Here is a 27519-nt window from a genome sequence, read left to right as displayed (position 1 = left end):
AAGCCAGAAAATACAGCTCCTGTAGGTACTTTCCTCCTCCACATCGCACAGCATTTCTAGGAAGCAACATTGGAAGGATTGCTCTTTTAAGGTTATGCCGTGTTCCTACCCCTGAGCCCAAGGCAGTTCAACAGGACAGGTAAACCAACTGATTTTTGGAATGCTCTATCATTGCAAGCACATGTCAAGTTAAACTCAACAAAGACGTGCGCTCTATGTTTCTCAGGCAGTGACATTTCCAGAATCAAGATCAAGGCTCAGTTCTGCTCCAGATCACAAAACTGAGTGGGAAGGTTCCCAGAGGCACATGCGAAAATGGATTTGCCCTGTATTTTCTTTTCCCCTTGGCCACTGCTGCCCCACTCTTCTGTCACTGAGCAACACTCATGAGCTCAATGGAAGTTATCTGTCCAAACATTTGCAGACTGAGCACAAAACAAAGATCTGGGAAACAAAATTCACTGGTGGCAGCAGAGCAAAAAGAATGTAAGCTACTGAAGTACAAGGGAGCACAGTAACACTGATTTTTCATTTCAACTGACATACGTAGGTGTGGTTCTTATTTTCAGTAACATAGAGGCAGAAAGAGTCACCACAAATAGCAGCTTTGCACCAGGAGACCTGAGGTGTGGCAAGGAGGCAGCAGAAGTTTCCTGGTATTGAGAATCAAGCCAACTCCAACCCTTCCAAAACAAGGCTGCTAACTAATACCCCAAAAAACATTCTAATCCTTTTCACTCATCTGAAATACGACATCTTGCTCTAATGAGGATTATACACAGGAGTAAATTTTTACATTTAAAAACAGCCCTTGGAGCTTTTATGAAGAGATTCTCTATCCCCAAAACACGCTATCTGATATTATATTGCTTTATCTAGATCAAGTGAGTGGCAAATCAAACTCTTAAGCTGCAACTGCTTATCAATATGCTTCATGTGAAGGTTGCATCTAAATATTGTTTCTTGGAGCTATTTGTGAATTTCATGTGAGTCTTTAAGGCTAAAACAGATAAACTACTTCTGTGGTATATAAAGCAGAGCAAATTTATCCCTTCTGTTTTATTCTGAAATGAAAAATCACAGCCAGCAGGTCTCCCATCCTATTTACAATAAATTAGTGATGAAGGGGAAAGGTTTGTTTTTCAAATTGGTGTAACTGTATGCTCTCAAATATCATTCTATAATTGACACTCTCTTACCCCACTTTTGAAATGGCATCCTAGAAAATACCAGGCCTGAGTTTCTTTGTTTAGATAGGATCCCCAAAGGCTACAAAACAAGCTTCCAATTTGCACCTGCACTTGGAACAGCTTTGCATCCAATTAGCTATCAGCTGTTTGAACGTGCTAAATTAAACACAGGCTTTAAAGTGAGATATCCAGATGTATTGCCCAAGCCAAGGCTGTGAGTTCTGTCCTTCAGCTCTTAGCCTTCCTGTGGGATTATCTTGTCAACAGACAAAGAGACTTTACTACATCTCAAATACAAAACTATCACTGTTTGTGCTATAGTGAAGACAAAACTTGCACAAATAGATCTGTGAGGACCTCACATAGTCCCTCCTCTGTTCTTTCAGTTCAGTTCAAGCAACAGCATGATCTAAAAGCTGAGGTTTGAACTGCTGATGCTTTCCAAGTATTTATTCCAGCATTTGACCCAGGCTTTCCAATTTAGGATCCTTTTCTGCAGGTGCTGCAGCAGGTTTCCTGCTCCCTATAATCTTTGTTGAGTGCCAGACTGACCAGCCTACAATAGCAGGGAATGATTCACCAGACAGCCACTCAGAGCCTTATTTTTGGCTTCAGCAAGTTCAAGAATAAGTAGGCATATAGTTTGCAAGTGTATTGGAAAAGTTCATGCTATTTACTAAGCATTTAGTCCTGCCCATAACCTGTGATCCTTAGCAATTTTGGGAATAATTTCAACAAAACTGCACTACAGCTGATGTAACCGGGGTTAAACCTCATCTGCTTATTGCTCTTTATTTTGTCAATAAGCTGCTTTTACATTTAAAAACAAGCAGCAACTACTTCTGCCATTGCCTCGTTTCTGAAACCTGCTTTCTGATGCATTTTCTTTATAATAAGATGAGGAAAATATGTACACTAAGAATGCCAGATGAGGAAAACAAGTATACGAAGAATGCCAACAGCCTTTTAATAATTCACTGCATAGAATTACACTATTGTTATAACTGAGCAAGTATTCCAGTACAAAAGAAAGTTCAATCTTCCTTCAAGGATTAAAAAAAATAATTCAGATGTTCCATAAAATGTCGTGTTCTTCCTGTATCAGCTTAATTCATTTACAGACACGTGCATTGCTTCTATCTTCATCTGATGCTCAGGCTGAGAAAGAAGAGGATTGTTTCTGCCATACAAGTTGGCCATGGCCAGTGGAACTCCTTATGTTGAGCCAGCCCAGGTCAGCACTAACCTAAAGGCATTGCTGAGTGGCCATTGCACAGAGGGTGTGGAAAGTGAGACACGGCAGGCAGCCAGTTTTCTCATGGATCTAGTTTTTCAGTGGCTGCTATCAAATTCATTGAAGCAAGGATTTGACTGAGCAGGAAGATAGAGTTACTTCTCCTTCCCACAGCTCAAGGTCACAATTAAGATGGAGGATGGTTGCTATCAAGTCATTTTATGTGTATTTGTTAACTTCATATTCTGACCAAATCTCCAGGCCATAAGTACCAGTCATCAGGACTTCAGATATGACTAATAGGTAGTCACATATTAACCTGTATGCGTATCAAATCTTAGCAGCAACCACCTGAACATCATACCAGAGTTCTTCTCAGATAAAACCATCATTTGTAGATACCCTGTGCCCAAGTAAGGACTTACATCCAATGAACCTTCAAACCGATTTCCAAAGAACAGAGGTTCACTGTAGAAACAAGTAGCTTGGAGTGGAAATGCTATCTTTTCACAACAGTCTTGCTTAAGTTATTTTTGTCATTGCTGCCTCCATTCCGTTTTAAACTACATCTCTCTCAGACCCCTCCGCACAAGATGGGGTTTGTTCCATTAGCTTCTCATTCACGGCTTTAGCAAACAAGGTCTATGTCAGAGGAGCATCGCCAAGGAGCAGCAGTGGTGGCTTCCAAGAGCTGCCCCATCCTCGCTCTGCAATGTCAGCATGTAGGCAGGGCAGTCCAAAAGCAATCAGTGCTTTGAAGCTTTACCTTTATGAAAATACGTTTATGGCGATATGGTCCCACTATCCTTGGATTTAGGAGGCTGAAGAAGGAGTTGAGCAAAGGATTGTTAACTAAGGCAGCAAGATTGTCTTAGTTTATTGCACAGGAGCTTTCAAAGTTCATTATAGACCATTATGCACAGTGAACCACAGGGCACCAGTCCTGCCTCTACTACATCACTTCGCTGATTGTCAGTGACAGGTTCAACCCATATTTTCACACAGAATTCATCTCTCTTTTTCCTCGCAGGTCACTTTTTGTGTTGACATCCCCTTAAATAATTCATTACAGCAACCAAACAAAATCATAACTGCATCATACTTGACTGTTAGGAGATTATTTTCGGTCCCTGCACGATGTAATATCTTGCATCACATTTAAAAAAAAAAAAAAAAAAAAGGCTAAAACTGTTTCAATGATATCAAGTATATTGCAAATTCGTTTAAAAATAAATAAGGCAGTTGCAGCTACATCATCTACTATCAAGAAATGTGTAATTGCTAAGTATTTTTAGCTGAGTTTGCTCTGTAAGGCACAACACCAGTGCAAGTCTGGTAGACAGTTTACTCTGTCCCAAGCTCCTGGAGCTGCTGGGATGGGGCTGCCCAAGGCAAAGCGTGCCAGTGAGAGGTCTCGGGAGCTCTGCAACCTCGCCCCAGGAGCCTGGTACACAGTAAATGTTAAAGAATACTTCCAGTGGTTCCAAAGCCAATCACCATGCTTAAAGTACCACGCGACACACGCTCTCAAGGGCTGGTCTTGTCTTCCGCATTTCTTTACCACAGCTTTGTTACGGCAGTTATCATCAATTATAAGAAAACGGCGCATTCTCCGGGTAGTTCATGAGAGCTGTTAGACAATAACTGGCCTCTCTCTGTAACAGAGCTATGGGAGACTAACCTCTTGAATCACCTGCTTAGCACTAAGAGCAGGAAACAATGCACTCCTGCCTTTGCATATTTAAATGCGATGCCTGAGAGCACCTGAGCACCTGCACCCCCAGCATCTAAACACAAACAGGGCTTGTTTCCCTGCACACCCACCACCAAGAGCAGTTCGGAGGCACTGCTGGAAGATGCCTGGCCCTGAAATCAGATCCAAACATGCCGTTCCCTCTTCCTTTGAAAGGCAGCGGTGAACCTTTGGCTGGGGGCTGCAGGCCAAGCAGGAAGCGCCGGCTCGCAGACAGGCCCAGGGAAGGCACAGAGACCCCGGGATAGCACCTTTGCGCCTGTCCACTGCAGTTCAGGGCGGGGGGGTGTCCATTGGTATCATCGTTAAGGCAATCACGTCATCCCTGGATTGGAAGCGTCGCTCCTCATCACACACACAGTCCCATAGGCCTCCGCTAGCAGCTGGCTCCACGCCGCGTACGAGGCTGCCCCGAGGCTGTGCCCCCCGCGCGAGGGCGAGGAGCGAGACCAGCCGTCGGGGCTGCTTTCCCCGCCCTGGGACTACTCGCCCTCGGGGGCGGCGCGCCCGGGCTCTGCTCCGTCGAAGACCTCGGGGCCGTCGGCCAGCAGCGAGGCGCGCACCTTCCGCCGCTCCTTGAAGCGGCCCGAGTGCGACACGCGGAGGCTCCGTCGGGCTCCACCGCCCGCCCCCGGGGGCTCCCCGCTGCCCAGCGCGGGGGGCGACTCCTCCGGGGAACCGGGGCCGTGGGGAGCGCCGGGGGGTTCGGCGGGAGGCGGCGGGGCGGCCGCGGTTTCCTTGTGCTTCTTCTTGCCGGTGAGCGACTTCCACCAGTGCCCCGCCGAGCTGCTGCCCTTCACGGCGGCGGTGGCCGCGGCGCTGTCCGCCATCGCGACGCGGGGGCTCCTGCGGGACAGAGGGCGGACGTCAGAGCAGGAGGGCTGAGGGCGAACCGACAGCGAGCGCCGAGCCGAGCGCAGGTGGGCAGGGGACCGACAGCGGGGAGGCGGAGCGGAGCGATGCCTTGCTGGGGACTCTCCCTCCCACCCTACATCCACTGACCTGAGGAACGCTCTTCTCCTCCCGTCGCTACGCGTCCATGGCCGGTAAGCCGGGAGCTACGGCCGTGCGGCTCGGCCCGGAGGTGGGAGGGCAAGCGGCAGGTGTGGGCGGGGCGACGGCCCCGGGAGGCGGCGGGAGCCGCGCACCTGCCCCGAGCTCCGGCCCGACCCGACCCGGACTGCCGCGAGGGTCTCCGGGTGCGGGGCCGGAGGGGCGGAGTTTGTCCCGCAGTGCGGAGTGTGAGCGACTCGCCGCTTGCGAACGGCGTTGGTGGCACAGCTGAAGTGAAAGGGCAGCAAGGAGAGGGCACTGCGGAGCGGTTCTCAGGTAAGGCAGCACCGCAAGAGTGTAATGAAATACACGGCTACAGGTGCGGCGTTGGCAGGGCTGGGGCTGTATGTAAACGCGTCCAGAGGAACCCGGTGTGCATTTTGTTTGTGCACGTGATGGGTGTGTGCAGATGAGCACCTGGTAGGCTTAAAGAAAACGGAATTGTCTTTAGTTGGGCATCTTTAAAAAGCGAGTGCAGTAGTTGTAATGCTGAGGTGTTTATACTTATTATATTTATGCGGGACTTTGAATTGTTGTATGATGCTGGCCCAGAAATAAAGATTAGAATCATTAAAGTTGGAAAAAAAAAACCAAAAACACTATGAACATCAAGTTCTCTCTGTTACTGCTGTTCGTGGAGCAGTTTGTGAAGTAGTGACCTTTCAGCCTTCTCTTCATTGCAGCTCAACCTCTGCCACTGCCTGGCCCAACATGATGAGACATCAAGACTGGAGAATGCAGGTGATTGCGCGAGGAGACAGGGTGTGCACTTACACTGGCTCTGTAAACCGCTCTCTTCAGACACAGAGGGTTTGGGACTGGGAGATTTTTATTTGAAAGCAAATAAAGCAAATAAATAAATGAATAAATTGATCAGGAATAAACCAGAAATTTCTACCAAGAAGAGAACGGCATCCTCTCAAGTAAACAACTTCCATTTGCTGAGATTCATAGCATCAGGGTATTGAGCCCTGAAATGGCGGGATCCAGTTTTCTATGTTTTCTATGAACCTTGCAATGAAGGAGATTTGTCCTTTTTGGCACGTTATTGAAAGCAGAGTCTCCTGAAAGGGAACAAGGCACTGGGAAAGCTTTGTAAGAGATGGTGCATATGGGAGGGTGTATGGGGCTGAACAAGAGAATGGCAAAAACTTCTCAGTGCCTGAAAGTCACTGCTCTGCACAGCCATAGGGCAGCTGAGATTGTCACCAAGATTAGTGTTTATGTGAAAACAGCCCTGACAGCGTTTGTTCTGCCCCTTACTGCATCCGTACTTGTAGCATTACTTCAGTATGCATATTCTTATCAAACTGATAAAAAAAAGAAAGCAAAACGGTCTAACATTCTATCCATACTTGGAAGTTAGATAGTAGTTTCATTTTATGACTGTTGAGGTTAAATAACTAATATGGCTTGGCGGTCTCAGCTAGGGTAGATGTGCAGGTTTGTAACAGACAGCCCAGTATGTTGTAAAAGTTAACTGTAGGGCCTATTCTCCTCTGCTGTAACATGCTCCTTTTGAGTATGATTGGGCCATACTGATATGTCAGCCCACTAATTATGGTTAATTATAGCCAAGGTACAGGAAAAGGCCAGTAGAAGACACGGATGTGTCACTCTTCATGAGTTTGAAATTTGTGACTCCTGAATTGGTCTTAGTGCTCATGGTGACTCCCTGGTTTGCTTTTGGCCTAATGTCATTTAATACCCACTGCTCAGACATGGTTTTGGGACAGTAAGAGCAAATGTTTGCTTCCTCTACACAGAATAGACAAAACGACATCAATTTGTCTCCCTCCACAGCACTTCAGCTTTATTGCAACAGGTTATGTGCCCTCAACAGGCCATCGTGCAACCATTCCTCATGCTACAGTCCAGGACGTGCACTGAACAACCTCAGCTCCATGACTGAATATACCAGTTTGATGAGCTGCAACGTGGCCCTTTCAGTATTAAGGCACTGAATGACATTCTGTTGATTCAGTGTCTCTAGAAAAAATAAATACTTTCAAAGGCCACAGGTGATACCTTGGGCTCCTGAGGGGACCTCAGTTAAGTCCCATGTAATGTGGACAGGGAAAGTCTGTGCTGCTTAACTTGGGAGAAGTCCTTAGCCCTGTTTTATTGATTAACACAGACGTAGTCTTAATTTTCCTAATCTCACTTCCAGCAATAGCCTGCGCAGTATCCTTACATGAACCCTGTTGGTAGCTTTATGAAGGGAACTAGCCCTGTAGGTGAACCAAGAACATCAGCTCTTGTTAATACTAGTGATCACTGTCATTCAGTGGAGAATTCATGAATAAATTCAGCTCAGAGCACAACAGATTCTGAAACTTCACCCTAACAATTTCCATGTCTAAAATGAAGGCCCAAAGCTTCAGGAAAACAGACCATAAAGCACTAATGCCTGTCAACATAGTGTATGAATACAGATGTTACTCCATAGATACTGGCGTTAACCCTGATTCTCTTCTTAGAGATTCTTCAGATTTCCTAAGTTTAACCTTAATTCCTACCTCAGTTGTAACTGTTAGACTTTGGTCTACAACACTCTTGCTCTCTTCCCTCTTGTTCCCTAGTTGTCCCTTATTAACACAGCTGTTCCTAAGATTGAGGGCTGCTCAGCATCTGGTAACAAAACAAGTTCCTCAGTATTGGATTCCTAACCAAACCCTAACCTCATCACCTTGTTACAAATACCTATGTACCTAGGCTTCTTTCTAATGTTCTTGGGCAGCAGCATATAGTAAATTGGACCTTCATGCACACTGGTCATACACATGCCTGCCTGATAGTAGAACGGAAAATGAGGTATCTTCAAATACTGTCAGCAGCAATTAGCATTCTTCAGGATCCACAGCTCCTAACCCTAAATTTAACCCTAGTCCTCATCTTAACCTTCCTATTATACTGACAAATGGCATTTCTTTTGAGAAAAGGGATAACACTGACTCCTTGTCAGGCCCAACAGGACCATGCACTGAATGCAGCTTCCAATGTCTAGAAGTAAGCTTGGTTCACAACACCCCCATAAATAGCGTAAACAGAACCCTGACAGGTATTTCACTCATAACCCCTTGCTTATTTCTACTGCAGCTTAAAAGGTACAGGCCGCAGTGGACACATTCTTCCTAACTGTAGTCCTTACACCACCCTGCAATGATCCAGGTCCTTCAGGCTGAATTATTTGAACTCCCCATCCCAGCTTTAGTCATAGCATCAGCATAATTACAAGCAGAAGACCACACCTTCAGGGTAAGAGAGTATAAGGTATGGGCTTAGTAAGATCCACTGATGTTGTAAATACTCAGGCCCTACAGTACTCAGCAATAACCACCATTTCTTGAGGTTCAGATTTCTGAATTTTAACCTTGATGTTTGCTTTAATCGAAGAATTGATCTCTAATAGCTGAAGAACATAAAATGTACCGATGCTTTTACTCTTCTTATCTCAATGAGATAAGAGCCTCTTCTTTGGCTTTAGATAGCCTGGGAAGATAGAGCAACTTAATTTTGCTTTGAGGATCCAGTTAGATGGCATTCTTCTTGTGTAAGTGTGAATTACCCTCCTGCTCAGTTTTCATTAGTTCCTGGCTATTGGCAGTGGGGTCTGTCTCTTGGCACTCAAATCTTCTCCCTCCCTTTTCTGCAGACCTTGAGTCTGTACTTGTCAATAAGGAAATATGAAGGATACTGGATAGGTTCTGTCCTGACAGAGTTCAGCTGTGTGTGGGAGCAGCTTGGGGTCCCATTGCTGGGGCTGTGGGCTGTCTTCTCCTCGAGGTGGGATGGGAGATGGGAGAGCAGCTGCCAAGGTGGGCTCAGGCAGTGCCCTCCCTGCAGATGTGTGAGCCCAGGCAGTGCCCTGTGCCAACAAGGTTAGGCAGCTCACAGTGTCCTGCCTGTGCAGACCTGCACACAGTGTGAGTTTGAGCTTATCTCAGAAGGCATGATTTCTCCACGTGCTCTGCAAACTGCTTGCAGTACCTATACTCACTTTCACCTCTTTGGCTATGGGACTTTAAGCATTCTTTCAACCCAGGGGACTATGACCACAGTCACCTCTCTGAGATCTCACTAACACCAGGGTTTTGCAAGATACTCACCCACAGTTTTGTCCAAAATCTGTCAGTCACACACTGCTCAGGTCTCTCCTCAAGCAGCTCATCTCAGAAGAAATCCCAAATCTGATATAGCCCTTCCTGTTGTCTCAGGTCATGTGTCTGCCTCCTCATCTCTGTGTTTTGAGGCTATGCATGCACGGGAAACCACAGTCTTACTTTTTGCTTAGAAATAATATTAAATCACCTTTTCTGTAGCTTAAACTGGCATCAGCTCACGGAGCAGCGGAGTTGAGAGCAAAGCTGTTTCCTTTGTAACTTCATTTGTAAGTTTTCCCATAGAAAGTGTCTATAGGCTCTGGTTCTCTTTTTGCAAATGCTTCCCCAGTAACTTTTGAATGTTTTGTCCAGTTTCCAGTTTCATGACAATTGACATTGGGAGAGAGGAAGAATTAAGTTTCATGACAAATGATGTTTGAATAGAAGAGCCAAGATTAGAGTCCCCGACCCAGCATCTCAGCTGAAGAAACCCCTGGGCAGCTCCCCATCCAGCCTTGCACTCAGTTTGGAGGGAGGCACAGCATGTGTTGCCTCTTGTCCAGCATGGGGTGGGCGAACTGTGCAGCAGGGGACTCCACAGAGGGCAGAGGATGGAGACCATCTGGTGTGGGTAAAAGGGGGAAGGCACGGCTCTGCAGTGTGTGGGACACAGGCTGTAAATATCAGACTGCACTGTTCTCATGAAACATTTCCTTTAGTTTTCCCATCAGATACAAGATTTTTAAATCAGACAGCAGTGAGTCTCACAGTGACTCTGCCACAAAGAAGAGACTCCAGCAGTTCCACAAAACTGATGAAAGTGACTGCCTTATAAATCATTAACTCCACACAGTGTTTTATTAGCACGACTAAAACGTTTCTGCTGTATGGGAGGTGAGTCATCTCAGTGTTATATGTGCAGCCACCAGCTTTGTTGGGGTGCAGGGCAGCTTGCACCCTACGAGGAGATGGAGCTTGCTGACTGGCAGAAAGCAGCCCTTGCAGCAGCCCACCAAAGTCTTTTTCAATGACCTGGAGAAGAGTGAGGCTCTGACACTGGGCTGTGCTCTAGTGGCTCGCCTGATTCCCAGGCCACGTAGCTGTGTCCTGTGTTAGGTGAAGGAAGCCTACTGTCTCCACAGCAAGTTCCTGAGGACACTTGCCCCACGTGAGCCAAGCAAACATAGACAGTTCATTGGATGTTTGGGCTTTGAGGTGCAGAACTGTATTCAGCACTCCACTGAACATATGAGAAACTCCAGTCCCTCTAGTGATGCTATTGCTTGGGGTATTTCTGAACGTACTGATCCTTAGGCTGGGATGTGTGTTAAGATTCCCAGACTGTCAGACATGCACAGACTGCCAGTTTGCCAATCGTAGAGGGGAAGGAAGGAACAGAAACAGAACTGCTTGTCTTCCTGCAAAACTAAGAATAATAGCACTGGAATACTGTTTCTGCCTTTACAATATAACACAGTACTGAATAGGCTAGAAAAAAATAAAGAAAATCATTGCTAGGCAAATGTCAGCATTCAAGGGAGTGGAAAACTGCTATGATGACATTGATTTTTGGAAAGCATTGAGATGGACTGAATTGATGTTTTTGATTCTATGCTTGCTAGAAGTTTTACACAGAGGTGGTTTGGAGTGATCGCAGTAAATCCTGGTGCACAGAGGCTTGGCTGCATGGGCTTCTAAGCACCCATCTGAAACTGCTTGCCTCAATTAAGCTCCAAGTGTTTTCCAGCCATGCCAAGACAGTAGTTAGCAAGTGATTGATTTTCATTGGGCAGTTTGCCATGTAGTCAGTGACAGACACCAGAACTCTTTAACACATTTAATGGGATTTTCCTTCCATTTACACTATCATAAATTACAAAGCATATTTCACTTCACAAAATAAAACCATTTCCAGATCATTTTTATGACAGTATTAAGTAGTACATAACCTACAACAAATAGTCCTGTACAAGTCAGGAGGATCTATAGAAGTATTGGGAACTCAGACTATTTAGCATTTGCTCTGCAATCTGGGTTAATCTATCTAGCCCTTAGTTATTTCTCTAGAAGACAACAAATTTACAGTAATGCCCTCCACTTCCCTTCATTATCATAGTTACACATATGTTTTTTTTTTTCAATTTGAATAGAAACATGTGCTCCCTGAAATAATTCAGGAAACTGAGTTACCCACCATATCATACAAACGATCAAGATGAGGGATTATTATATTTTCTTTTGTATTGAGAATTGAGTTTGGTAGTAAAGTATGCTGATCTTCTATACTTGCAGAAACATCTCATGCCGAGAAACAGTTTTAACATTAGGGATAAGTTGCAGTTAGACTATGAACTCTGTAGTCAATGTTTGTGAGGGGAGAGAAATATTAAAACTTGGTAATAATGAAAATTACCAACTTCCACGTTTCCATATTCTCGTGTTTCTTTTTGTCCTTGAAAAAAAATAACAAACCCACAAAACAAACGAACAACAAAACCATCTGGAACACAGTCAAGAGAAATAACCGACATTTTCAGCGTATTTACTGTACATTTATAAATACAGAAACGTGACAAAACTCAGCTTGATTTTTACAGAAAAAACCAAATCCTTCATATTGAACGTCAAAGAAAGTGCTAACTTTTCGACAAGGCCAGAAAATATCCAGTGTCCCAGCATCACTTAACTTACGTATTAATGAAATAATAATTAAAAATATATATATATCTGGCATGTGAAACTGATCCTAGCACCAGGACTACTGAAAATTCTCAATATCATGTTTTATGTGGGAGTAAAGAAAAAAAGACAAATGAGAAAATACTGTATGTTTTGGGAAATAGAAAATGGTTAGAAGTGGTACTACGCAATCTCGGAACGCTAGTGCCTAAATGCAAAGGAACCTAAGGAAAGTTGGAATACACACAAGAAAAAGATTCTCCTTTAAAACATTTGCCATGAAAGAGGTATGTCAGGATAATACTGCATTGGTGGTAATTGTTTTCAATATATCATAGCAAAAATGCAGGAAAGAATTATGTGGAAAACAATCAATGCACCGCATTGATTTGTAGTTTGCTAAAATAAAATGCCATTCTTTCAGCTAGGTAAAGTAAAAATATCTTTATAATATAGGTTTTGTTTCACAATTGACATATATAATTATGTCTTATGGAGAGGGAAATGTATAGCTGTATACAAATAACGCTGATTAAGTACCTTTTTGCTTCTCTAGCCATATTAAAATATGTTTTGTGTTTCTTAATAAGTTAACAATAAAATTGCTTGCAGCTTCTCAAAACAAATATACACCCGAGGCAAGGCAAAAGACACAAGGTGAGAGGATTTTTTCTGACCTTTTTTGCCCCCTTCTACAAAGAGGCATATGTCTATGAGACACAGGCTTTCCCTAAACATTTTGGCATCCATCTGCAGCTTTTGCAGAAATTGAAGTGCAGCCAAGGAACTTTTCCTATATTTATTTATTTCTTCTTTTTTTACCTTAAAGAAATGTTGTTTTCCCTTCAAACTAATTATTTTAAAACAAGTTGTTTTGACGATGTGCCCACGTTTGTCTAAAAGAGAACGTCTTCATTTTCTATTAAAATTTGCACAATTAGCTTCTGGTACCGCATGTCATTCAGAGTAGCCAAGGTACTGTCCTCTGGAGGTCTCATTAAGGTAGGCCCAAACACTATTCCCAGGTTTTCAGCATTCATGAAATTCTCCTTTTCATGCAAAGTAACCCTAAAATAGAAAAGTAAGTAAGCAAATAGTTGTTTACTTCCCCGAAGAAAAATACATATTGCATCTTAACCTGCAGCCTTGCTTCACACCCAGCATTGCCCAATAATGGTATTTTTCAGTAACAGTTTTAACTCTCACTCAATGTAGTACCTATTTCCACAGTAACTATTTCCAATGCAAGTATGATGCAATTATGGTTGGGCTGTGTATTCCAGAGCCTTTAAAAACTCCATTCCTCCTGCAATTCTTCAGTGATTATTCCATTATTATACCCTTTAAGGTATAAGAATTAGTTGCAACTGCTTTTTTGAGAGGCATAATCGTGGTAGAAAATATCACACGTGCAGCAGTTCCCCACTCTACAGTAATTACAGTGTTGTGCTTGGTGTATGTCATACTGATTATGGTCAGCACTTGTGACCACCTCTGGAAATAGTAATTCCCAACTGGATTGCAGCTGGGCAGTGGATGCCTCCTGGGGAGCACAGAGACTGAAACCAGAAGAAACGTTCTGTCCTTCTCATTCACAAGGTCCATACATGATCAGGTTTTCCATCTACCACCAGCCCTCTACAAAGAGTGACTGTCACTGAAAAATACAGTTTCTCTTTGCTTTCAGATCAGAAATCCACTAGTACACCTACTCACAGAAGCACCACCATATTCTAACAGGTTAGCTGAGCTTTGCAAGGAATAAAGGCAAAACAAGACTGCTTATCTCCAGACACTGATTGTGCAAGTATATGCCCAACACTGCTTTCCACCTGTGCCTGTATGCAACAGGAATGTTGAACAGCTGTGCAATAACACATACATCTCACTATACATCTCACCAGCACCTCTGTTCAGGTATATAGAGCTTGCTGCCAGCAAAGCCTGGGGTGAGCACGGATGAAATCCAGCTGCACAGCTTCAGTGTGGATGGAGCTATATGTGTTTCACCACAGGGGGGACTGCTCATTCTACTCTATTTCCTCCAATTCCGAGTAAAATGTTACCAGAAAGAACATTCTGATTTGATTAAAGATAGCAATTAATTAATTGGCTGACAGACTCATTCTTCATTACTGACATTATCCTCTGTTGTATTTTCCTGAATGTGCAAGGCTATTCTTTTGATGGAGGAAGGAAAAATGCAATAAACACAATACAAGAAAGGTAGTTCCAATTTGACCGAGCTCAATTTTGTGTCCCTTTCAGTTGATAAATGAGTATGAAGTATTTCTAAGAACTCAACGCAGTTTCTTTTCTGCTAATAACTAAAGCTAGTATAGAGGCTGTGACCCTACTGCCTTTACATAAAAGACTTCTTGAACAGTGTATGTTTTCTTTATGCAGAAAGGACTCTATGGATGGAGTTGGGACCCTATGTTTAACCCACAGAACAGCATAGCCTCAACCTAGAACCTTCCCTCTTCCTCATTTAGATCTTACTGTCAAGTTCTCCATAGGAACTGACATGCACTTGATTTTAGTGCAGATGCTGAAAACTTAAATTTGGAAAAGAAGAGCAAAAGTACTGTGTGGCTTCCAAGTATTTCAGAGTTGGATTAATCATTTGGTTGAATATTTTTTGTCTCATCAGTAGTTCAGCTCAGCAGTTGAAAAAAAGACTCTACTGCATTTCACAAAAGAGAAAGAAGACAAATAAATTCTTGGCTATTAAAAAAACTGCTTCCAGAATATGAAAACACTGATCCTATATGTGGGGCCCTGGCTTGTCTGCAGCCTCCACAGGCCCTCTTAAAAACTGGTGTGGTTCATCCTGAATCACGTCCATCCTGAACTACCGTCCAGGCAAATGTGCTACAAGGATGGGTGTTTACACATCTCATTTCTGCAGAGTCCCCAGGAGATCCTGCATGCCCAGGTAATGTCTCATCAAAAGGAAAAATTACTCTGTGTAATGACCTGAGACAGTGAAGAAAAGTCTCTGCATAATGGGAACCTGATTAAACATGAAATGCACTTCACACAAGCTCTCTGATGTGATTTTACACGAGTTGATATCTTTTCCATTTCACTTTGGTATTAATAGTGCAGAATATGCAGATGAAAATCAGAAAATTCTCCAAAGGCAAGTAGTTTTACTTCTCCCTTATCCCCTTTTCTGTCATTTTCAAGTAGCATCACTGACTTTAACCAGAGAAAAGGGTTATATATTCTTAAATATATTCAGGCAATATATTCTTAAAGTGAGGCCTGCTTTGAGATGATTGTGTCAGTATCTACTCAGCCTCAGTTTTTAAACACTTGCAAACAAGACTTTCTGAGGCATGAAAATGCCCAAGGTAGCTAAGTGGTTTTAGCATAATTTTGAAGAACATTTTTGCTTGAAGTTAGTGAGAGTGAGGCATCCTTTCTCTTTGTATTTTGAAACAAAGGAGATATGAAATACTTGGAGAGAGCCTGTAACTCCTTCGACTATTAGCATAAAATAGGGCTGCTTGATTTGTGGCTTTAAGATGAAGAGAGCAAACAACCACTGAGAGACAGTGCCTTCCTTTTAGGGGTAGAGTACCAGAGGACAGAGCAGGAGGTAAGGGGAGACAGAAGGAAACCATGATCAAATGACTTGCCACAGAACATCTAACACTTCTCTAAAGTACCTATCATTCTGGTATTTTTTTCAGATACAATCAGTCTCCGAGAAATGTGACAGATCTCAATTAACTCTTCAAAGGCTTGCAATGATCTGCCAGCAGAAAGATCTACACTATATATATGCGTTGTTTATAGGCATTTATACAAACATAGCTTGTCTGTTTGTTTGCAATGTTGCTGCTCTAGTGGTAGTGCCAGAATGGAGGCTTTATTGATATTTTCTGTAATACTGATCTTTCAAAGCAGAAAATTGTAATGCTTTTCAAGAATTATCCTGCATGCCAATTAACTCACTTTTTGAGATGAATCATTAGGTATCTAAGTGTCTCATAGTGAGCAGCAGGGAGTAACATCAACACTTCATGTATTGCTTCTAGCCGTTCATCAGGATTGGAGATTTCTGTAAAACACCAAACAGATTAATGTTAATAGAGCCTTTCATTTGTAAACAGCGATAATTCAGGAAGCCAAGTTGTCATTATGGAGTCCTTCACAAGCCGCTGATTGTGCTTGCGGGGATAAATATCAAACTTGTAAACAGGGAGCACAGAAGCAGCTTCTCAAGAGAATGGCTTTACAAAGAAATCAGCAACAACTCCCCCCTCCACACAGTCATAAAATCATGGAATCATAGAATGGTCTGGGTTAAAAGGGATCATGATCATGTAGTTTCAACCCCCCTGCTGTGTGCAGGGTCACCAACCAGTAGACCAGAACCACATCCAGCCTGGCCTTGAATGCCTCCAGGGATGGGGCACCTACAGCCTCCTTGGGCAACCTATTCTAGTTAGACACTACCCTCTCTACAGTCTGTAGCTCTAGCTACAGTAGTAAATACAGTACTTGAGCTTCATTAAATTCTTCATAATACACTGTCTGGAACTGACTCTTTAAATCCCACATAAGATGACTTCAATTAGCCATCCAAAACAGACAGGAGTGTGGATATGTGCTTCAGAGATAGTTCTTGAGTATACTGAACTGTGCTGAAGTTTATGTAGAGAGACTGAAGTGACATGGAATTACACAAACAAGGTGAGACTGCTGAACATATTTAAATACATTGGAATAAGTGATGGGAGAACATCAGTGCTTGCTTAAGACTGGCAGTCTCCCTAAAAAACTGACTGGTTTTCACATGTATTGCACATGAAAAGTATGAAGTGAGTCAGATTTGTACCTGTTGCATGACTTTCTATAGAACTGGTATCAGGAGCACGAAATTTTAGATTAAGAATCTTTATGCCCTGCATTTCACAATAGAAACTGCTTCCTCTGAGCATGTCACTTATGAGTTATAAAATCATTTTAAATATAAAATAATTATAAAATAATTTCTCTGCCTAAGGAGGAAGAAAAGAGCACAAAAGCTGCCTGTGGCTGAAAGGGCAGTGCAAGGTTGGGTGACCAGAAGGTGAACCCAGTTCACTGGTGACACGGTCCTCTTGCTCATTGATAATATTGCTATTTCAAAATCACTAAGGATACTTTTAAAAGAAGAAAGTGTGCTACTCCTTAGGTACCACAGATCTCCACATTCTTTGCTAAGCAGTCAAGTATTTTTATACTCTACATTTATTATGTTTTGTTCTGTTTTGTTTTTTAACTTGCATGATGCTCCTTCTACAATAACAGTCAGGCAAAGCTTTCATTTAAGATAAATATATGCCCGTTTCCAATTTGTTGTCTGTCTTTACTGTGAACAGTGCTATGGATGGGAAATGTAATTGAAGAACAGCTCAAATTACTATGCAGTACTTACTTGCTGCCTCTATGAACTTGGAATAGGTGTCATAGGTGATCACAGGAATTGGTAAGTCTCTGAAATACAGTTTCAGCGCTCCAGCAATAATGTTTATGTCTGGATAAATACTGGCAGAAATATCAGCCTTGTCACCATCTGGAAAAGAAATAAGAAATCTTTTTGGCAAACAGTCTAATTCTGATTGAAGCAAGGCAGGACTTAATTCAGATTTACCGTGCCCAACCTGAAAAGAAAAAACAACCTGAAAGCATCTGGAAGGCTTAAATGAGAATATATTGCTACCAACTTTACAGTGTTTGAATGAGGAATGGCTGTTTCCATATCACTTAGTAAATAATGTATTAGCTGACATCTTTTGGTGAGGCTGGTGATTGCATGAACGGTGTCTGCAGTGTGTCATCTCACATAGGATGTTTAATGTTGGATGAATAAGTGATGTTAATAATGCATTTGTTGAATTTGGCCAATTTATTACATGTCAAAACTAAGCAATGAGCAGCTTGTCTTGCTGTTGTATTTTGTATCCACAGATCAATACACAGGAGTTGTGCTCCCTACTCTTATTTGCATTTAGGGAAACAGAGGCCTAGAAAAATAACATAAATTTGCAACATCCCTCAGGAGACAAGCAGCAAAAATCAGAGCACACAACCAAATCTTTTGAGTCCTGCACTGATCCAACTATGCTGATTAGCTAGTCAGAAAGCCTTCTTATTTTCCAGATGCCTTCTAATGTCTTCATATCTGAATTATTTATTTGTAGCAAAGATTTGAATTTAAATAGACACGCTATGGCATTTAGCTACACAATTTATTCCCAAATGTGGATTGCAATTTGTTAAATGAATATGGATAGCTGTAATGGATGAACAGCTAAATAGTTGAATTATGCAACCCTAATGAAATACTTTTTTTCCTTTTTCCCCCCTATATATATTATAAAGCAGTTATTCAAAACTCCATTATGGAGCACTTTTTAACATGTGAGTTTAAAATTTCCATTGCTGCTGGTCAGCCCGTGCCCAGTACATGGCTTGCAATGAGTGAAGTTACAAGTGATACCAGCAAAACTGAATGGCTATTGTTTTCAAGTTCAAGTGTCCATGTCTGTTCTGTACTGCCTAGCACCTTAACACCCTGAGCAATGTTGGTGTTCTCCCTCCCTAGAGGAGATGTGCCCGTTCCCCTTGCTGGGCCTGGCAGCAGAGGGACAGGACAGGGCAGCAGTCAAGCAGCTGTCTGGATTTAATCCCCAACTTCACCTTGGGATTCTCTGAGATCAGTTAAACCTTTGAGCTCTTTAAGGTGAGGATAACAGCACTTCGCTTGCCAGAGGCAGTGAAGATAAAGCCAGCAGCAACTTGGGACCACCTGATGACTGGAGCCATGCAAGGTTGTGCTTGCTGAAGCAATGGAAGGGAGTCTGCTTGTGTCTGCCAGGAGGTGCAAAGCACAAGCTCTGACTGTTACTGCAGGGTTGACACACTGTAAATCCATTGCTGTGCTTGTCTCACAATTGCTGGTGCTTGTAGACGTGCCCTGATGTAGACAGATGAGGGGCTGTGTTTGATGCACTGCCTCTAAGATGGTGATAAAGGCTTTCACAGCTGAGTAAAACAGTTTATATTGATTGTAGATGTTTTATACAAACCTATGGCATTAATCTTGAAGGCATACGTCCTGTCCAATGTATGCACATAATTCTCATTAAGACTAACAGCCCTACATGTTCTCATCAAGAGGAGATTATACGCTTAAGTGTTTAAAACAAGCAGCCTTTCTTGATGCAGCTGAGCAGTCTGAATACATCCATCAGCATTTAATTTAATACACCATCAATAACCCCTCGGAGAATGTTTACACTGCCCCAATCTTTTGTTTAATCCACGCGTTCCAGGCCCAGTAGCATTAGTCCTATGAAGCGTTGTGTGGAGAGCTCTATTTAATTGATGGACGCTGGGCGCTCAGAATGCTGCGCTGAAAACAGATACTTTCAAGGAGACAGCAGCTGTATCTGCACAGATATAGCAAAGCAGAAGGTTGCATCTATTATCCAGGTCACCGGTACACTAAACAGAAGTGTTATTTATTTAGTACTTTTGCACAGCAGCCCAGCACGCTTCCTTAAAGGGGCACTTTGGCTCGAGGTACTTCAAACCGCAATGTACTTCAAACACACCTCTGCCCACTTACTGTGGGAAAAAAGGCATTAATTCCCGAGTCAAACATCTCTCTCTTCACTTCAGAGACAAAAATACATCCATTGGAAACACACTGAAGGTTTTGGTTTGAGATTTTTGTTAATAATAATAGTATGTCTGTCACAAAATACCTCCACTTCTGCAGTGGTTATTTACGGGAAGGTGGAATTTTTCTTTTCCTTCAGTAGATACTGGATTGTCTTTTTTTTTGCTTTCATTTGCAGTCATTGAAGGCCCTCTGTTAGGCTACACTCTTCTCTACACCAAACTCCTGCATTATATTTTTACTTAGGTATGCTTACAATTCAAAGCACTACACATAGAAGACTGACCCACCGCAGGTAAAGCTGTGACACCTATTTCATAGCAGTTCATCTGCACCAACAAATTGCAGGAAATACATGCATTTGGTATGGTACCTTCTGCATTATCACAGCTGCCTTTTTAGCTCTTCAGTACAGGAACTTTCCTCAGATCACTGCAGTGATACTGCATGTGATTACATATGTTAATACCATCCTTTTTAAGCAGTGTATTGCAAGCACTGCAAGCAAGTTCATTTAATCTTTACAAATCTAATTCTTCCTCAAACCTGACACTCTTTTTTCCTTCTTGCTTTGACTTTCAACATATTTTGTTGCACTATGATGAAGTTTTTTTTTTAAGACAAGAGAAGTCTTTTTTCCTTTCTTTTGATACCACAGAAATAGATCAGTAGTTTATTAGAGAAGGAAATGGAGTACGTATTACATTCTTAAAGCCTCAGCTATGCCCTCTGAATACTGAGTCATATTTCTACCCAAGTTCCTTCTCCCTTAATGTTTTCTTCTTTTTTTCTCGCACGGCCTTTGCCAAGCTAATGTGCTTCTTGGTAGCTATTTGGATTTTCAACGTGACAGGTTTTCAGACACACTGGCAAAGGAGTGTGAGGATGAGCTAGGATGCCTCTGAGTACTCATGTAATATTAAACAGCAAAATATTTTTAGCAAGTGTATTGTACCAGCCAGTCATACAAACAAGCTGGAAGGACAGAACGCGTTTAATGACAATGGCAGCTCTGTGGGTAATGCGCACAATGGGAGTTTCGTGGCTCTTAGAGTGCCACAGCTCAACAATGCTCACAGAGAGCAACTGTTGTTTTACAGCACCAACATTCACAAGGACAAATAAATCCACATTATTCCCCCCTTATTCTCGTTACGAAAAGCACTGAAATGGAACATTGTCAGTGCCCCGGCGAGCCCAGCCCTTCCTGACAGCAGGAGTATTTACACCGCTTTCGCTCTAGAAGGCAGCCTTCGTTTAAACAAGAAGAGGACCGACTTCTCTCTGCTTTAAAAATAACAGTCACAGCTTTACAGCCAAAATAACATTCTGTGGGATGTTATTCTCTTCCTGAGATGTTAACTTTCCAGCCTGACTTCTCTTTTCAGTCCTCACTGTAATACTCTGATAGCAACAAGTCAGTGTCCCTTTGGTGGCACTGGGACAATCAGTCACGGGGAGGGCTGACTTCTGTCCATTGTACACCCTCAGCTGCAAGTGGAATAACTGGAGAGGGACCCTATGGCCGAGTCAGCCCTGTGTGCCTAATCCATACATTATTCTGTCTTCTCCTTTCCAGGGCTTGATGAAGGAAAGCTGTGAAACCAGAAGGCTTCCCAGCGTTATTTGAAGCACACATCCCGTCTGTTAAAATAGCAGGAATCCTTTCTTGTTTGTTTTCAAAAGCAGTTATCAAGAGCTGTATTTCTAGAGATGCAACAGCACATCATAGCCCAGGGCTGGCTCAGACACAAAGGAAAGGAGAGACCTCTGCAATCGCTGAATGTGGCACTTTGCAATGACAGGCATCACGAACTACCATCCTTTCAATAAATCATTCAGCTTCCATTTTAAAAACTAGCTAAGGTGTTTACTCCTACTTTTATTAGAAGCCCCTTTCAGAGCCTTGCTTTCAGATGGTTAGAAAGGGACCTCTAAATTGTTGAGCACCTGGCCCTCAGCTCCCCTCCCTCCCAGCTCTGACACCTACTGAAGAGATCTGGGATATGCCATGCCCTTGGGATGTTGTGCTCCTTGCTGCTCAGACTCTGAGGGTGACACAGGAAAGGAGATGCAGAAGAAAGGTGAGGGTCCCTGTCTCTCTAGGCATGGATCTGACAGGGAAGTCAGCCCTGAGCTGTCAGGTTGGAAATCTTTTGCCAGTGTAACCTTCTGGGAGCTGACAACACCTTCAAGCTGTGCAGCCCACAAGTCAGGAAAGAAAAGATCTATTTTTGTTTTCTTTAGAGCCCTTACCACAAAACAATAATAATTATTATAATTCATAATTAGAATTAATTATAATTATTATTATGTTATATGTGTATATATATATATCTTTCTGTTTTCAATCTCAATTCATGGAGAAAACATATTCAGAAGCAGAAAGTGAAGTTTTCAGCATCTGGTCTCTGTAATACTGTAGTCATACATTCTCATAACAATCTTTTGTGTACTGTTCCCTGCTTTTAGCAGTACTCAGGGCAACACAGTAATCCTACCTTTCCTTTCTTATCCCTTTTCCCTCATGAGATTGTCAAAGGAAAATGAAGACATAGCTTTTTATTAACTTATGCCCAATAGGCTTCCTCATGGTCTGTGTATGCAAACTTGGTCCTTGCTTTCTCCACTTCTGTGTTTATTCATACTTTTTCCTTTGGAAATCTGACACTGCCAGTGACTTTATTCTTCCTGTTTACAGATGCTGCTTTTTCCAGTAAATCACACTATATTCCCTGCTGTGGCTCCAAGTCAAGTTATGACAGGAATATCAGCAACAGTAATGGAATATGCTATAAAACTGAGCTGGCTCTGATGGTTAGAAGCACTCACGAATGACAGCTTCTGCAGCATGCAAGTCACACTTAGACACAAATTAATGGCTATTTTCTTTAAGCCCTTCCCTCCTCAGCCTCAACTTCCCCATCTGGGTTTTGTTCAGGCTAGTATACATAGAAGAGAGCTAATACACAGAACAGAAGAGTTAGCCAGGCTAGATAAATTCCGACAGGCAGAGTGGGACCTATGTGACCTGTGATCATTTCAGTAATGCTGCTTAATGCAGCACATCTGCAATGTGCACCAAGGTATGATAGCAGTCATAGCATTTGACATCTCTTTCACCCAAATGATGTCTGACCTACGTGTGTCTGTTCACAACTGCAGCATCCAATACATTTCTTGTATCATTTTTAAAGGATATTTGAGTATAGAATGAAAACAATGGAAATTCCCACTTACATAGTTGGACTTGTTTGCCAGTGAAGTCTTCATGACACACTGTCTCCAAACAAAGAAGTATTCAGGCACAGTAAGTGTGCTGTGTGCCAGGCCTTGAGGGCACCCACAGACCTTGCTAGCCCTGATCAGCCTCGCCTGGAGCCTGCCCCCACACCTCCTGCCCAGGGGACCTGCAAGCTTCAGGCCCCAGTTCCTGCCTGAGACTCTGCACCTGCCTACAGCTGCACCGTGGCCATGCCTGTGCCTGGCCATGCACCCTTCTGACCTGTGTCCAACCCACACATTGACTGCATGGCTTGACCTGGACCTGCCTTGTCCCCATGGATGACTCAGGTTGTGTCTGACCCTGGTTACTATCACAGCTGATACTGATCTTGAATCATGGACTGACTGCTCAACCATGCCACCAGGAAGGTGTCCAGAGATGGGGCTTGGGCTGAACCTCAGCTGTTCTCCTCCCCCACCCTCACCTGATCCTGAGGTTGTGGGACAGGACCTGGGTGTGAGGTCCTGACCTGCTGAACTGCTGCATGCAACTGTGTGCAAGACCAGAACCAAAGGAATCAGCCAAATCGATTAATAACAGCTACAAGGCTAATCATGGTTAACAGGCAGTGTTTCAATTAATACAGTTTTTCAATAAGCCGTGCAATTCATCTCTTTCATGCACTTTTCATCTGCAGTGCAGATACAGCATTGACAATCACATGCGTGGTGGTGTGTTGCTTCCTGCAAGGCTGCATTCAGAATGACTGTTCGGTTGCAGTTCCTGCTTCTTGAGCTCATAAACAGATTACCATAATAGAAAGCACTGAGTATGTTAAAGATAAGGCCAAGAACTTTTCCCTGGCAGAGTCTAGGCTTATGCTTGAACAAGGTTGTGCTGCTAGGTTGTGCACTCACCCAGTAGCCTGAGCACTTAGCCTTCTGCCTACCACAATTTATTGAGTGTTTAGTTAATCTTTCCAGCTTTGAAATACATTTTCTTCTTATGAAAAGTACTTCAAAAAATGGCTGCTTACCGTAGTTCTGCTTTTACGCCAATTTCATTACTGTGATACCCACACAAACACAAAAGAACGGAGAAGCTCTCAATTGGAAAGTTTAAACAAAAACTGTATTTAACTGAATTTTAAAATGCTGTACCTCGATCAAAGGCCATTTTCACATCTTCAATGTGCTCAGTGAAGCCTGAGACTCTGTAGAGGCCCTCAGACTTCAAACCTGAAACAAAAAAGTTCTTGGTTAACTTTGCTTCCAAAACCACTAGGTTAAAAAGCAACAGACTTAAAAACAACAAAGCAAAAGCAGTGGTGGGGCTGATAAATACAGCAATGTATCAATTGAAATGTAACAATCTGGAGCATTTAAGTAAAAATAAAGGCATTTTTAAATAGCTTTTATAACAGGATTAAAGATTTTTAGAACTTATATTTTCCATTCTTGTAACAATCAGAAAATAACAAGAGATACACAGCAGGTAATGCCAGAAGGAAACCACAGAATTATAGAATGGTCTGGGTTGAAAAGGATTACAATGATCATGTAGTTTCAACCCCCCTGCTATGTGCAGGGTCGCCAACCACCAGACCAGGCTGCCCAGAGCCACATCCAGCCTGGCCTTGAATGTCTCCAGGGTTGCCCCATCCACAACCTCCTTGGGCAACCTGTGCCAGTGTGTCACAACCCTCTGTGTAAAAAACCTCCTCCTAATATCTAACCTAAACCTCCCCTGTCTCTGTTTTAAACCATTCCCCCTTGTCTTAACATTGTCCTATCAAATATTGTGCATCGCTAATGGCAGGGTGCTACTGCCATGATTTACACATTTATATTGGAGATTTTCCTCTATTTGTCCATAATTAATGAAGCTGTTGAGGCCTTTTTTTGCTTTTACCATTTGCGTAGTAATAAATAACAATGAAAGTAAGAGACTGCCTTTCCCTTTGAGCACATTTGTTCCCAGTTTTGCTGTCAGCCTACACTTATATACAGCTCATATATGTGATGGATGCTGTTCTCCATGTCACTATATCCCTTCTGCAGTTCTTCTAGCACAATAGACTTGCTTTATGCCCTCCCACCTTTACTCCAAGGCAACATGAAATGAAGGACAGCTCAGCAAATCAGGTAAAACTAACTACAGTTACATTGATGTTACTTATTTTAACCTTAGAGCTCCTTATTCTGCCCATGCACAGTGCTAACCTATCTGTAGTTCCCAACACACTTTGTTTTCCTAAGAACAAAATCAGCATCGTAAAACAAAAATGATGTTCTACAACAATTATGGAAAGATATGGAAAGATGTTGAAAAAAAAAAAAAGAATGGGCAGCAGATTTTCTCTTAATCAATAAATGTACAAGTAAGTGATTATATCTCAAATGCAGTGTAGCTGACTGTTGTATCATCTCAGTAAAGCTCTTCTGTCTTACCCCAAGCTATTCTATTTGTCCCTGCAATGATGATATAATCCTGGTAGAGCTTTACAGAGCAGTGCAGGGGATTTACTTGTAAATCTTTCATTCATTTCAGGAGATGATGCGTGGCTTTGAAATCCCTATGGCTAGTATCAGTGTGTGTTGCTATGCAGATTACTGTGATGCCACGAACTCAACATTATGAGATTTCTGTGCTAAAGCTGCGACTGACAGGGAAATTTGGCTTATTGGGCAGCATAACACACACAACTGCTATCCAAAGCAAAACTACACGATCCTTCCTGTCTCTGGTAGATGTGCTGGGGGAGAGATGCTATTTTTCTCAATTTGGCATGCATCTCTGAGTAGCAAAAACCTGTCTCAAGCTGGATGGGCTGTGATGGGCTGCTTGAGCCTTGGCATCCATCAGTCAGCAGGTGAGTGTCATGCAAATATTCCTCATCTGAGCAGTTTGCAAGACACCACAAAATGCCACCATCTGTGACCTCATTCGCCTGAGTCATTTCCATCCATTTGAGTGCTCTCGCCCAGAATGCCCTCAATGGTTATTAATAATGGGTTTGATTTAAACTGATTACTCTGAAGCCTGAAGTGTCTCTAGGTATGCTAAAACAAAATGATGAAAAAAGACACATAAACATGAACTTAAAGTTCACTTTAAAGTTCACCCCTTTCAAAAGTGTAACATAATACCTGTTTTGACATGTTTTCAGAAAGCATTTCAGCAAATTGCATTATGAAATGTCATGATTTAATTTTACTAGCTAATGCAAAGTAACGTATCACCCATACTAAAAAAAAAAAGCTCTTCTCAAATCCTGTCCTTATGGTACAAGAGCATACTACTATCTTATCTTAACGTGTAATTCAAGTCATTGTCATTTTATCACGCCTGCTGCTTTTGAGGCATACAAACCTCTTGCTTCAATCTCTCGGATGCAGGAATCCACCACCATCGGCCTCTGGGTGTTGTGGGCTTTTACCAGTGTGGTCAGATCACAGCAGTAGACACGTTTTATCCTCTTGAGGTCGGGCTGACAGTCATTGGGCACGTACTTGGAGCACTGTTTGTGTACGTTCAGCCCACAGTCTGTAAACAAAGTTAGCCAGGTTCACTAATTAATACCATGCTGAGAGGTTTTGTCTCACGATTTATTTCCTTAGCACAACCAAGAGGCATGACTTTCCCATAGAACAGATCACTTGTTTCCACATCAATCTCTATGAGTTCGCTGGCCTCTCAATGTGCAACACTGACAGGGCTCAGTGACAGTTCACTGTGCTGCAGAATTCCCAAAGACAAAAAGGACGTGCACAGAAACGCCCTGTGACAAACTTTTGCTGGTCAAAGCGAACCCCAGCACTGCTGCTACAAAGGCTGTAAGACTCTGAGCATTCCTCACCTCCCAGCCTGGTGGGGACAGCCTCTGTCATGGCTGGGTCAGTTCACTGCTGTGAGTGGGAATGCTTCCCCTCCCAAATCCCCACTGCACAGCATTTTGACTTTGCTCAACAGTTTCAGCCTCACCATCACCATCCCACCACTTCCCTGGTGACTAAAGTATCCCCTCTGTTTAGTCTATGGGTCAGTTTGAGCATATAAAACGCCATGACAGGCACAATGTAAACAAGAGTGATACGTGTTACAAATTGTTCTTGGTATCTTATTCCAAAATCAACTCGAGGTTGCACTGCTGAGTTTCTATTAACTTAAGGTGACTCCTTGATCACCACAAATTGAATTTTTCTAATAGACTCAAGCACTCAGCCAAATGAATTTATAAGCCTCAAGAAAGCAAACACCGCAGTGAGTTACATTATCTCACAGAAATGTGGTTCCTGTTTTAATGCTTTCCCAGTCATGCCTGTCACCCAGTGCCTTCTGGATACTTCCAGTGTCATCACTAGCAAGTTGCTTACTGTTTTTTCCTGCTGGCTTACTGCCCAAACTATTCAGAATACAAATGCGTCTCTACTGCTTGAAACACATTTCAGTATTATTCTTGATAAAATATTAATCAAGCAAAACCAGACCATCACTACAAACGCGCTGACACGTTTAATGGAATTGGTGGGCTCCTCTATGTTTCCTCAAACAGTTGTTGCTGCATAATGAATTATTGTTGTGTGAAATCCAAGCA

The 27519-nt window shown here is 42.7% G+C and overlaps 2 protein-coding genes across 2 annotated transcripts in view; both read right to left on the bottom strand.

Moving 5' to 3' along the window:
- Positions 1-3156: 3156 nt before the first annotated feature.
- PRR15 (proline rich 15) lies at positions 3157-5525 on the bottom strand. Its single transcript, XM_072329710.1, has 2 exons — positions 5180-5525; positions 3157-5023 (listed from the first exon to the last, which is right to left on the bottom strand). Exon 2 carries the CDS (start codon positions 5005-5007, stop codon positions 4660-4662), a length of 348 nt encoding a protein of 115 aa, XP_072185811.1. The 5' UTR covers positions 5008-5023; positions 5180-5525; the 3' UTR covers positions 3157-4659.
- Positions 5526-11155: 5630 nt separating this feature from the next.
- CHN2 (chimerin 2) overlaps positions 11156-27519 on the bottom strand; it is a 164998-nt gene continuing 148634 nt past the window's right edge. Inside the window, exons 9-13 of the mRNA XM_072328614.1 lie at positions 26295-26468; positions 24083-24160; positions 17447-17584; positions 15979-16084; positions 11156-13080 (exon numbers count right to left, since the gene is read on the bottom strand). Coding sequence (XP_072184715.1) covers positions 12909-13080; positions 15979-16084; positions 17447-17584; positions 24083-24160; positions 26295-26468 — 668 coding nt within the window. The 3' untranslated portion in view covers positions 11156-12908. The remainder of the gene's footprint in view (positions 13081-15978; positions 16085-17446; positions 17585-24082; positions 24161-26294; positions 26469-27519) is intronic.

Source organism: Excalfactoria chinensis, chromosome 2 (assembly GCF_039878825.1).
Source record: "Excalfactoria chinensis isolate bCotChi1 chromosome 2, bCotChi1.hap2, whole genome shotgun sequence".
Classification (NCBI taxonomy): domain Eukaryota; kingdom Metazoa; phylum Chordata; class Aves; order Galliformes; family Phasianidae; genus Excalfactoria; species Excalfactoria chinensis.
Note: the sequence above shows the minus strand (reverse complement) of the source record. Positions and strands in the feature narration are given on the sequence as shown.